Raw genomic sequence first — 14,061 nt, 5'->3', positions numbered from 1 at the left:
TATACTCTAATCACTTGTTTAGTTTAAAATGTCAAAAAGAAATTATAAATTCACAAGCGAACTGCAAAGATTATCCTTTTATAAAAAAAAGCTTTGTAGTGAAATCCCAGCGATATTTTTCAGAGTTATTAGTTGCGCACGGTGGGCGAGCAGATATTAAACATGACTTGAAGTCTGCAAAACACAAGGCTGGTGTAACGGCGACTGCAAGTATTTCATCTATTAAAACATGTTTTTAATTATTTAACTGTTGCAGTCAAAGAGACTACATCCTCTTTTTACACATCTTCTTCTTCTTCCTCTTTATGAGCATTTCTGCTTTTTCATTTGTGGATTAATACCTCTATCGAAGGTTGTCACTCCATATTTTACGCGGTCGTCCGATACTTCTTCTGCCGATTGGTGACTTATCTCTGGCTATTTTGACGACACGGGTCTCCTCCATTCTACTTGTGTGGTTATTCCATTCTTTTTTTCTATTTTGTGTACATTCATTTATACACTGTACGTTACATTTTCTTCTAATGTCTTCACTTCTCTTTCGATCTCTCAGCGTATTTCCTGTAATTCTTCTCAGTACTCTCATCTCTGCCGTTTCCAGTAGCCTTTGCTTGTGGCTGTGTTGGGTCTTGTTTCTAAGGCATTATGTATTATTGGTCTTACACTGGCGTTATAAATTCTTGACTTCATCTCAGTGTTAATGTGTTTGTTTCGCCATATAGTGTTATTAAGGTATCCCGCCAGTCTCTTTGCTTTTTGTACTTGATCTCTCACTTCTTTGTCCAGGTCACCATAGCTAGACAGTGTAATTCCTAGGTATTTTCTTTCCGTTACTGTTTAATTTCTATTTTACATCTGGTTGGTTCTTTACTGACTATTATTGTTTTAGTTTTCTGAGATGAGATTGTCATATTAAATCTTTTGCTCTTATGTTAAATCTTTGGACCAATCTTTGCAGACTATCTTCATCTTGGGCTATCAATATTGCGTCGTCTGCGTAACAGAGTATTTTTATTTTTTTGTTTCCCATTCTGTATCCTCTTCCTTTGTTAACGCTTTTGATGATTTCATCCATGATCAAATTGAAGTGCATGGGGCTCAATGAATCCCCTTGTTTTATTCCGCTGCCTACTTCTATAGGTGCTGTAAGTAGTTTATCTATTCTGACTTCCATTTTGGTATTTTGGTAGATGTTTTCGATCGTTTTTATAATATTTAGAGGAACTTCTCTATTATACAAAAGATGGATTACATCTTTGAGTCTTACTCTGTCGCTAAACGCTTTCTTTAGGTCAATCAGACACAGAAATGCTGGTCTATTATACTCTAGTGATTTCTCAGTAATTTGCTTTATAACGAATATTGTGTCTGTACACGATCTTGCTCTACGAAAACCCTATTGTTCATCTGCTAAACTTATCGTCTGATTTATTAGCAGTTGTAAAATTTTAGTTGTAAGTTTTAGCGTAGTATTTAACAAGTTTATACCTCTTTTATCTCCTTTTTTAAATAGTAGAATTAGTTCGCTCGTTCTCCAGTCTTTCGGTATTTTATTGTGCTTTATAATTTTATTAATTAATGTTGTTAATTGTTCTGTCATTGCTGCTCCACAATATTTCAGTAATTCGTTTGGTATCCCGTCTTTACCTGCTGCTTTTCTGTTCTTGATGGTTTCAAGTATTTTCCGAATATTGTTCTGGTTCCTGTACATTTATATTAAGTTCATCATCTGTGGTAATTTCTTGTGTATCCGGTTCTAGCGTCGTTTGCTCTTCCTCTGCATAGAGCTTTTTTAGGTAGTCAATCCACGTATCCTTTTCTATGTGTTTTGGTTCTATTGGTTCTATTGGTTCTTTGACCTCTTATGAAGCGCCATATTTCCTTTGATTAGATGGCGTTCCCAGTGATCATTTTTAATTTTTCTTACAAGTGCATGTGTTTCGTTTCTAATTGTCTTGTAATTATGGTATGCCTCTTGTGTTTTGGTTGACATGTATTTCAGGTAAGCTTTTTTTCTTTTCTTTGCATTTTTCCTTCACTTCTGTACAAAACACTTCACTTCTCACACATCAATGCATAATATAAGTTTTAAAACATCTGATTATAGGTCGAAATTGATATCAATTTAATCGCTACTGATATTATTCTGAAGTTAAGAAAATCTAATCTTCAAAAACATATGAATAGCAGTTTTGTACCACAAGGAGCGAAACAGTTATTATTGAGGAAACTTCGTAGTAGCCAGGATATTCATAAATTTATAACGGAAATAACTGATTTATATCGACGATGCATTTCATATACGAAAATCATTAAAGTCACTTTAAACTTTTTTTTAGCTATAATGAAATCATTAATGAAAGGGTTAAGTACTAAACAATAGCACAAGTATCTGATTTTTTAGAAAATAATACCCATCAACACATCAATTACGACGAACATTTTGAAGCATTTCAGGGGTTAATAGACTACATTCATGCATTATTGGTCGTCTTAGTTCTTCTAATGGAGCGGAAATAATATTATAAATCTTGCTTAATAAACAACCCCATAAGAAGAAGTCCGTGAGAGTTAAATCGTAAGAGCTAGCCATTAAATAAAACCAATTCGTCCCAATATATCGCTTAAAAAACCGTTCATTCAGGTATCGTTTTACGTTTATGCTATAATGCGGAGATGCACCGTCTTGTTCACAAAAAAAGCATCTTCTGATTACCTATTATCATTTAATGATCGGTGATTATATCGGTCAAAATCCGATCAATAGTTTACTCTAATAATTCCAAATATGCCTCTCCGTTCAAATTTTGTTGAAAAAAGGATGGTTTAACAATACTATCGCCATAAATTCCTACCCAAACGTTTAATTTCAGCGGCTGTTGGTATTTCGTTGGTATTTTGAAAACTCCAGGATTTTTATCAGCACTATATAGAAAATTATGTGGATTTACAGTACCATTTGATCCGAGAAACAAATATTAAACAGAAGGAAAGTTTGGATTACTATTTGTATTCTCAGTCATAATCTCACAAAACTGTAGTCACCTTTATGGATTATTTTTATTTATTTTCTGTACCAAATGTATTTTGTGGGGATAAAATTTGTAATGTTTTAGTACTCTGCGAATAGTTGTGCGCGAAAAATCAGATACTTGTGCTATTGTTTAGTACTGAAACCTTTCATGAATGATTTCATTATAGCTAAATAAAACTGTTTAAAGTGACTTTAATGATATTCGTTGATACCTAGAGACCTAACAAAACGATTGATTTTTTTACATTGTTGCGTGTTCTTGTATCCTTAGAAAGGACATGGAACATATGTGTCCCATAAGTGCTAAATGATGGGATAAATAAATCCCATTAGTAAAGAAACAAACTTATATTCAAAATAAAAAAGAACATTACACAAAAAAATCATTACTTCTTATTAATGATGTGGAAAAAACAATTTTTGCATAAAGGCACATTCCCCGCTGTATAAATAGTCGTAGTCCGAGTTTTTGATTTATTTCGTGAACATCTAAAGTACCTTCTCCTAGTAGGTATTTGTTGTGGTAAATGGTCTCCAACGTTGATCATCTGTTTCTGTCGTTTAAATATTCTTCCTGAACTGCCACTTATTCGTCTTTTTACATTTAATTTCGATCTTTCTAATTTAATTAGCTGTTGTGCTAGTGGCACCAGAAATTTCAAAACTGAAAATTTTGTATTCTTGTGTTGTACACTTCTTTAATGCAAATCCTTGTAAATTTACAATAGCGTATATAACTAATCTATAAAAAAACTTTTCTCTGCCATTTTGCAGATTTTCGGTCTATATCATATGTGCTAACGTTTTGATCAGCGGAATCTACTCCTCCCATAAAATTATTGTAAAAAATAATTGTTGCTGGACAAGTGAGATCAGCTGTTTCTCCCGTTTTCTCCATCACTTCTTTCGTATTTTTCATTTTAGTCGCATACAGGTTACTAAACATAGAAAATTTAGGGTGTTTAGTAAGTTGAACAAAGTGAAAAATCTATCAAAGCATATACACACATCTGGTGACCGTATGGTATTGGCTAGAGTTTCAACAACTCGTTCTCCTAGAGTGCCAGTAGTTGGTATGGATTCTTTTCCCGAGTAAATATTAAAATCGTATATATATATATATATATATAAATATATATATATATATATATATATATATATATATATATATATATATATATATATATTGTTGTGATCTGCTTTATGATGTCTTATTATTGATTTAGACTAATTTAATTAATCCGATTATTTAATTAATTAGTTCACTAATTTATGCAGAGTCATACAATTCAATTACTATTAAAAATTCTCAGGGTGCCTTTTTAATTTTACTTTAATCAGTTTACTTTATATATCTCTTCTAGTGGGTTCAGTATCTCCTAGTTGCTCAGAATCGGGATAAAACAGGAAACGGAATTAACATTAAAACAACATAAATATGCACACAAATCATTATTTATTTCAATAAGCAATACGGTGAATGTTAATAAATAACTTTTTGTGGACAATTATCTTTCCCAACAAACTCCTATACTCTAAATTTAATTTTAATTAACAAACTATCTATTGATCTGCTTTATAATAATATCTACAAAAAAATTTACCATATAAAAAATATAATTTATTCACAAAAAAAATAACTCTTTAAAACTTGGAATCTTAGTTCGTATGCTTATATTTGATTTTATCTTTAGAATGTCTTAAAGTTTTCTTTCATTCAAATTATTTGACTGACCTTTATTTTTTTTACACCAATGATGTCTCCTCTCGATCAAACCACAGTTCCTTCCTTGATTGATTATGTCCGGCTACCATCAAATCTTTTCCGTTCTCAGCCTCGATCCAAACCGCATACCAGCAAACTACTCCTCCGAAAAACACAAGCCCAAGCCTCTTTTGACCGGTACTCTTTATTCACAAATTCTCCTTTCTTTCTCAATTAGATCTCGTGGACTATGCAGACTCAAAAGAGGTATTAATCTTCTCGTTTTTGATCTGCTCTCAGCTTCCACCTTTTTCACTAACAAACGAAAAACACTCCTACTCCGATTGACTACACGAAAAAACACGTCTTCTCTTCTGGTCTGCCGGTAACATAATAAATTTTTTAATCTCCCCAGACAACCTTCTCAAACTCTCTCATCCCCCATCATTCCTTTTTAACCAATCATAAGCATTCATCTTTCCCACTAATTTTCGATTCAGAAAATTTCCAACATAATATTTAAAACAAATAAACTAATTTCACTCAAATTACTTTTCAGAAACCATTAACAATTTTGCCTTTTTCAACCGAAATAAGCTTCCAAATTCTTGTTATCTCATATCTAAATCTAATTCTTATTTACTTTCGAAAAATGTCCACCGCAAAATACAATTACAAAGTTTATTCCTTAAATATATAATTACACGAATTCCATTGTCCTTTCACTATTCACTTAGTCCTTCAAGGAAAAACTAGTCCGTCACGGAAACAATGTCTTTTCTTATTCTAACGGTTACAAATAAGTACAGGGTTGTATTTTAACTTATATGCCCGCGGTATATTAAAATAATAAAAAAAAACTCTTTATTCTATTTCTGATCGATAAACTGATCCATAACAATATATATATATATATATATATATATATATATATATATATATATATATATATATATATATATATTTATATATATATATATATATATATATATATATATATATATATCCTGTGCAAGAATAACTTCGTTGCCACATTTTTATACCTCTTTTTACTGGCTTCGTAGGAAGATACTGCCAGATCTTCTTTTGCTTCTTTTGAACTTAGTCAATGATTCGTCGATGGATTAATGGGAACTCTCAGTCCTTGCCTTTATAAAAGTTTGTTTCAAACAAGAAACCACTTCATCGGTATAGCATGTTTTTGATGTATTACCATTTATTTCAGGATTATTATAGTAGGACTTAGATAGTAAGAATAAACAGCGATCTCTTGAAGTAGCTTTTTTTATGAGGGAATTCGAAAGTGATTCGTATTGTGACCAGTAGTGTGAGATAGATGATACTTTATTGTAACACATAACCATAGTACAACCAATCACTTTCATCATTTCGTACATATCTGGACATATCTAACATATCAAAACAGGACGAGAATTTTTATCAATATTTAGTATTGTTATCCCATTTCTCTGGGTAGGAATTTTTTTTCGGACAAAAGTTTGTATTTGATGTATTCCATTGTGCAGTCAATTCATTTCTTTCAGACCCATCTTTAGATATTTCCACGTTATCAGAACTTTCTTCGTCGAAAGCAGTAATGTTTACATCCAAACGGTCAGGAGTATTCTCAGGTACTTCATCAGAATCTGAGGCAGAATTGTCACCAGGTACATAATCAGACTCTGGCGCAGCATAAGGTTGTTCCTCAGATTTATTTTCTTGAATTTTTTTTTATGTTAGAAAACGTTTACATGCCATAGTAAGTCTGCAACCAAACAATACGAATGGGATAAACACGACCCGGTATAAACTACTACTAGGACACTAGAGTCAGATTTGGAAATTATGGTAAAATCGATAAAAACAATATCAAAAATAAACAATATATATCACTATCCTGTGTTAATCAGCAACTAAATTAGATATAATCGGTTAAAAAACAGAGCAGCCACTTTTTCTTTACTAAAATTGTATTATTTACGAGTTGTTGATGCACGTGGTTAATTAACATCAATTTATAGATTGCAGACATGATATGTAGGTTGCATAATACTAAGTAATGAGTAAGGAATGTCTAAAAATACAGATGCGTTCAAATAACATGGGCTTTGGAGACAAACAGATGCCAGCAGATTTTTCGAAATCCGCTGAGGCTGATACATATATGTCCCCACAGTAATCAAAGGGTTAAAGTAGCTTTCAAATTAACATGACCTAAAATTTTTACTTCGGTCGCTTCAGTCCTAACACGTTTTTCACACTTTCTTTTTTTATTTACTGTTGTGTATTCCATTACACGCTTCCTTATACTGATCCCATTTCATGAAATTTTGTAACTGGTTTTAATACTAAAATTAATAGTGATCCAAATAGCTATTACAAAGTAAATTAGTTGTAGAACAGAAAATGATAAAAAATGTCCGGCAGGAGAAATTATTAAGAAAAACAGGAGAAACAAAGGAACATGAAATAATCTGAAAGCAGTCGAACAAGTTAACATTGTTCGAAATTTCTTTGCTAAAGAATTTAGCAATAAAGGTTTAGGAAGATAATATCCTATAATTGCTAAAAATTCAATTTTAAATATTTTTACTTTCAAACTGACCATAAAAGAAAATGTTGTTTAGTTGTATTTACTCTTAATCATATTGTTTAAATATACATTTTTATTTTTTTAGACTTACGATTGGAAAAACAAGGGTATTATCCTATCGGCTTATATGTGGGGTCTGGCAATTCCTCAACTATTCGCTGGTTGGCTATCATCACGTTATAATGTAAAACGAATATTAATATCCATGATGATAACTTGCTCTATTACTGGATTCCTAATACCTGTAGCAGCGGCCAATTTTGGATCTACTGGTGTAATAATCTGCCGATTAATTCAAGGTATTGCACTAGGTACCATTAGTCCTTGTCAGTTTAACCTCTATGGAAAATGGGTACCGCCACATGAACGATGCAGGTTAATGGGATTAGTATTTTCAGGTAACCTTTAAAAAGAAATTCAGAATAGTTATTAAAATTAACTACAAAATAACTAATCCCAACAATTTTCTTATACAGTAAAACCTCGATATAACGGACCTCTATTTAACGGACTTCAGATATAACGGACAAAAAATCCGGTCAAATGTAAAAAAAAAATAAAAACGTAGTATTAATAGTATATATGCTTAACCCGTCCCATACTGTATTTTACAAAGAATTTCGATAAAATTTAGTATGAGAGGACACATATTTTTTTGCTGAAAAATAACTAAGTAAAGCATTAGTAAGAGAAACATAATATTTTATCACATACATAGTATACTGTTGAGATATGAGATATAAATTTACACATTTTAGGTAAGAGACAGAAAGTGAGAATATCTCATATATTATGTAATCAATATGGCATAAAAAAGCATGTTTCGGACATAAAAAAACAAAAGCAAAATAAATAAATTTTCATTCATGTGTGATGTAGGAGAGAACAGCAATCTCAGAACACGAATGAAATTGGCTCATGAAACTTCACTGGAAGAAGCAATCGTAAAATGGTACGGCCGACAACGTTCTAGTGGGGTCCCGGTTCATTCAGTCGAATTAAAATCTGCTGCAATTAAATTATCAAATTATATGGACATACCATTCAGAACAAGTGATGAATGGCTCTGGCGCTTTCGCAAAAGGCACGGAATCATAAATAAAAGAATTTACGGCGAAGCTTCAAGTGCACCAAAAGAAGAAATATAACATTTAACTCAAAAATTAGCGGATCATATAAGTAACGAAATGCTATTAGAATCTCAGATTTACAATGCTGACGAATCTGGTTTGTGATGGCGTACATTGCCTGAAAGCACACAAGCCTCCAAATATGAAAAATCGAATTCTGTAAGAAAAATCAGCAAGAACAGGATCTCGGCACTGCTTTGTGCTAACGCCGATGGACCACATAGATTGATACCTGTAATGGTTGGCAAATCTCGTAAACCTAGAGTTTTAAAAGATATAATGCATCGTCTGCCCATTTCATATTATAGCTCTAAGAAGGCATGGTTCCCCTCGGATATTTTCAAAAATTGGTTTTTCAAAGAATTTGTACCTTTAGTAAGAAAATTTCAAGAGAAAAAATTGGGGATACCGTCAGAAGACGTGAAATGTTTAGTGCTTTTATACAACCCTCCTGCTCACTCCTCTAAAAATATGCTACGTTCAGAAGATGGCAACTTTAGCTGTATGTTTTTGTCAAAAAATACATCACTTATTCAACTCATGGATCAGGGAATAATTTTGACAACCAAACAAATATATCGCAGAAAGTTTTTAGACAAAATAATGGTTGTATTGCACGATGGAGCATGGAAGGAGATAAAAGAGCAAACATTAAACAAAGGTTGGAAGAATTTGTTTGATGGCCAAGATGCAGACCTAGATTTAGAAGGGTTGGAAGTTACTGATTTCTGTAGGACAATACATAATAATGCTGGAGAACATGTAGCTGAGGAAGATGTTTTACAATGGCTAGAAGTAGATGAAGGTGACCCTGGGTAAACATCATGACTCAAAGTGAAATAGCAGATGAAGTTATGAACCTAAAAAATTAGGATGAAAGTGAAGATAGCGAAGACGACAAAACAACACTGCCAAAAATAAAGTTATCAGAGGTAAGATCGCATCTCGACGATCTAATAATATTTATTGATTATTCATCAGATAACGAAGTTCAATTGTATTTTCGCATTTTCGTAATTTTAGCGAGTTGATCATAAAAAAATAAAAAACATCGAAAGTGCAAACGAAACTTAATTCCTTTTTCAAAACAGGATTACCGACATCAAGCGCGTCGATATCAACAGCAATATCACTTCACGACGAATGTCCGAAGACAACTAAATAGAATTTTGTTTGTATTTTGTATTTTTTATATACATATGTCTAAATACAGTGTATATACATATTTTCAAAAAAAGTTTTTTGATTTATTTTAAACATATTTTTATATAACGGACTTTCGGCTATAACGGACACTCCGTCCCCGAAGCAGTCCGTTATATCGAGGTTTTACTGTATTTACTTTTAAATTTTTTTTTTTGTAAATTGACATAAAACATAAAAGTCTCTAAAAATAACAATCCATAACATATTTATTAAAGACTTAATAAAATCCAAAAAATAAATATACATTTATATTATGCTACACCCTAGACTAAAGGGTCCACGATAACCAGAAAAGCAATTGGTGGTTTACGAGATCTGAATGGGGATCTACGTGAAAGGTCCATTAGAATTACTAATCTCCCAACTGCAACCACAAAATGTAAAAAAATATATTTAATAAAATTAAGGAAAGGTTTCGACATCATTGTCATCATCAGCTTTATAACAGAGAACAGCCCTAGGAAAGTGTCTGCAAATATCTGAAAATGTCCCACTCACTGTCATTTTTAAGATTTAATTCTATGGATTACTATTTATTTATATATACTATTAATTTAATTCAAGGATCAGTGACCTTGGTTTTTTATATGATCCACTTCTATTCTTTTTGGATCTCTCTTTGTTATACCTAGCAAGCATCGCTCCATTGACCTTTGAGTTTCGCTATTATATCTCCCTTTAGGAACCAAATTTTGCATCCGTATGTCATGATTGGTAGTACACACTGATCGAATGGTTTTTTGTTCAGGTGGAGGGGCATCCTGAATTTTAATATAACTGCATTTTTACCAAAAGATGCTCAAGCCAGTTTCATTCCTTTGTTGATTTCTGTGAGTAAGGAGCCAGATTTATGTAATAATTGTCCCAGGGATACCTACTCGTCTACTGTATCAAGTGCAGTACTGTTTATTATTACATCTTGCACATCAACTAGCTCGTTGTACATGGTTTTTGTCTTTGTCAAATTTATTTTTAGGCCACCTTCATTCAGCTAGCTACATTTAGGTTGCTTATAAGTTCTTGTAGCTCTGCAGGATTCAGATAGCAATCAGAACTATGTCGTCTGCAAATCTTAGATGGCCGAGGTATTATCCATCAATGAATAGACCTTTGTTCTCCAAGTTCATTCTGCTGAATATATTTTCTAGAGTTGCAATGAAGAGCTTTGGTGATATTGTGTCCCCATGTCGGACGCCTCTGGTAGTGGGAAATTCTAAAGTGTTTTTAAATTTTGCTTGTCTGTATATATTTGCTAAAATCTCTATGTACAGTTTGCCAATGCCTTGATTGGTCAAAGCTTCTATTACTCCCTTTGGATATATAGAATCGAAAGCCTTCTCGAAAAGGTTATCGAAAGATTAACACTAGCGCTATTTCATATTAAATAAGTGATGAATTCGAATATTTGTGCAGCATCTAATGTATTTAGTAATCTGTAATATATTGCTGTGAATATATTGTATATGATTGGTAGTCGACTTATAGGTCTGTAGTTTTTAATATACTGTTTGCTTTTTTTCTTCTGAATGAAAATTATGTTTGCTGTATTTCAGTGATCTGGTATGCATCTTGATCTTAGGCAATTCGTAAATATGCCTGCTAAAATTTTCCAGGTTTTTTTTCCAGCGTGTTTAGTTCCACTGTTATTCTATCTATTCCAGCTGCTTTACCGCTTTTCATTTTTGTAATTGTCGATTCTACTTCTTCCGTAAGAACATCTGGTACATCTTCTTGATTACTGATTGCTTCTTTAAGCGTTTCAAGGGTTTTGTATAGTTCGATGTAGAATTTAGTCACGAGTTGTATTATTTCATTTCTGTCTGTAGTTCTGGTGCCGCCTTTCACTCTCCTTCTGCTATATAACGTACTCTCATAATACGCTATATATTGCCAGAGGATTGCGCGACTTATGTCTTCGTTGACGTAGGAGGTAGGATTCGTTGGCAGAGCTGAATGACTTTCTAGATCAGCTTTAACCCATTCGTCACTTACAATTAGGTACTTATTTAAATTTAAATGTTAAAATGTTTTAAATTTATATTTTAAATGTCCATCTTAAAAATAATTTATATTTTATTGTTTTTAATAAGACTTTTAAAACGTTAAAAAATTTTTAGGTAATTTAATCGGGATAATCGTTTCAATGTTTTTGAGTGGACTATTGGCAGCTAGCCGTTTTGGATGGCCTTTAGTAATCTATATTTACAGTACCATAGGACTCTTATGGAGTATACTTTTTGCCTGTGTCGCTAGTAATAGTCCTGCGGAACATTCTACAATTACCAAAGAAGAAAGGTATTATATTCAGTGGAGTTTATCGCAGAATCATAAGAGGGTATGAAAATCAATTTGGTTATTGTTTTACATATATTTTTTTATAAACACGATGGTATCAAGAATACAAGCCTACGCTGGCTGTATATAAAATAGTAAGGTAACCGAAATTCTTAACGACCAAAAAATTGTCTCAGTACGTTATAAGATATCCTATAGACAGTGCCCTATGTTACAATATAAGATTGTTACGGTGTCTCTAAACCCCGAGAGAACACTTGGAATGGGGAAAGTTATTTGGGTAACTACGTCATTGGTGTAACTGAACTGCAAACAAAGCGATCGCAAATACATTTTTCACATGCGAAAAACAATATTATATTTTTCGTTGCATTCTCCTTCTTTTTCTTCTTCTTTATAAGCAATTCTGCTTGTTCATTGGCGGATCAACCTCTATGGAAGGTTGTCACTTCATCTTTTGCGTGGTCGTCCGATATTTCTTCTGCCGATTGGTGACTTATCTCTTGCTATTTTGATGACACGGGTCTCCTCCATTCTGCTTATGTGGTTATTCTATTCTCTTTTCTAGGTTGTGTCCGTTCATTTATACACTGTACGTACATTTTCTTCTACTTCTCTTTCGATCTCTCAGCGTATTTCCTGTAATCCTTCTCAGTACTCTCATCTCTGCATTGTGGCTGTATCGGGTCTTGTTTCTGAGACATATAATCTCATATATTCTGAGGCTTTATAAATTCTTGTCTTCATCTCAGTGTTAATGTGTCTGTTTCGCCATATAGTGTTATTAAGGCATCCTGCCAGTGTATTTGCTTTTTGTACTTGATCTCCATAGCTAGACAGTGTAATTCATAGATATTTTATTTCCATTACTTGTTTAATACTGATGCCATCAATATCTATTGGTTCACCTAGTTGGTTCTTTGCTGACTACTACTGTTTTAGTTTTCTGAGATGAGATTGTCATATTAAATTCTTTTGCTCTTATGTTAAATCTGTGGACCAATCTTTGCAGACTATCTTCATCTTGGGCTATCAATATTACGTCGTCTGCGTAACAGAGTATTTTTATTTCTTTGTTTCCCATTCTGTATCCTCTTCTTTTGTTAACGCTTTATATGATTTTATTCATGATTAAATTGAAGAGCATTAGGCTCCATGAATCCTTTTGTCTTATTTCTTTTATTTTTATAGGTTCTGTAAGTTGTTCATCTATTCTGACTTTCATTTTGTTGTTTTGGTAGATGTTTTCGATAGTTTTTATAATATTTATGGGAACTTCTATATTATACAGAAGAGGGAATACACCTTTAAGTCTTACTTTGTCAAAAGCTTTCTTTAGGCCAATCGGACACAGAAATGCCGGTCTATTTTATTCTAGTGATTTCTCAGTAATTTGCTTTATAGCTAATATTGCATCTGTACACGATCTTTCACTACGAAAACCCTGTTTTTGATCTGCTAAACTTATCCTCTGATTTATTAGCAATTGTAGAATTTTAGTTGTAAGTTTTAGCGTAGTATTTAATAAGTTTATACCTATATAATTTTCTGATTTTTCGTTGTATTATTTCTATAATTGCCAACCTCTACATCAAAATCATTACTTAAACCATATAATATATATATATATATATATATATATATATATATATATATATATATATATATAACGAGTTTATTACAGCTGCCGCCGTTTCTCGCAACCTAGCTTCCAACGCTTGCGATCGTTCCAGTCATCTACTTGTAGACCCCTATCTTTCATTGCACCTTTTACTTCTTGTCTCCACGATCTTCTTGGTCTTCCCTTTTTCCTGCGGTTGGTGGGGATCCACTGTAATATTCTCTTTGGCCATCGTTGATCATTCATCCTTTCTACATGGCCATACCATTTCAGCCTTTTGCATTCTATAGTTTCCAGGACGTCAATGTCTATGCCCATACGCTCTCTGATTTCAGTATTCCTTACTCTATCTCTTCTAGTGAGTTGGCAACATCTTCTCCAATAATTCATTTCCATTGCTTTTATTTTGGATGCGTCATTTTTATTTATTACCCAAAGCTCTGAACCATATGTAGCAATGCTTTCTATGATACTTTT

At 32.6% G+C, this 14,061-nt stretch overlaps 1 protein-coding gene across 4 annotated transcripts in view; it reads left to right on the top strand.

Moving 5' to 3' along the window:
• The window catches only part of LOC140446903 (putative inorganic phosphate cotransporter), an 82,949-nt gene that overhangs the window by 47,520 nt on the left and 21,368 nt on the right, over nt 1–14,061 (top strand). For all 4 annotated transcript variants that reach the window (XM_072539489.1, XM_072539488.1, XM_072539491.1 and 1 more), the window contains exons 4-5: nt 7,418–7,730; nt 11,786–12,003. In XM_072539489.1, coding sequence (XP_072395590.1) covers nt 7,418–7,730; nt 11,786–12,003 — 531 coding nt within the window. The remainder of the gene's footprint in view (nt 1–7,417; nt 7,731–11,785; nt 12,004–14,061) is intronic.

This window comes from Diabrotica undecimpunctata, chromosome 7 (genome assembly GCF_040954645.1).
Source record: "Diabrotica undecimpunctata isolate CICGRU chromosome 7, icDiaUnde3, whole genome shotgun sequence".
Lineage (NCBI taxonomy): Eukaryota > Metazoa > Arthropoda > Insecta > Coleoptera > Chrysomelidae > Diabrotica > Diabrotica undecimpunctata.
Note: the sequence above shows the minus strand (reverse complement) of the source record. Positions and strands in the feature narration are given on the sequence as shown.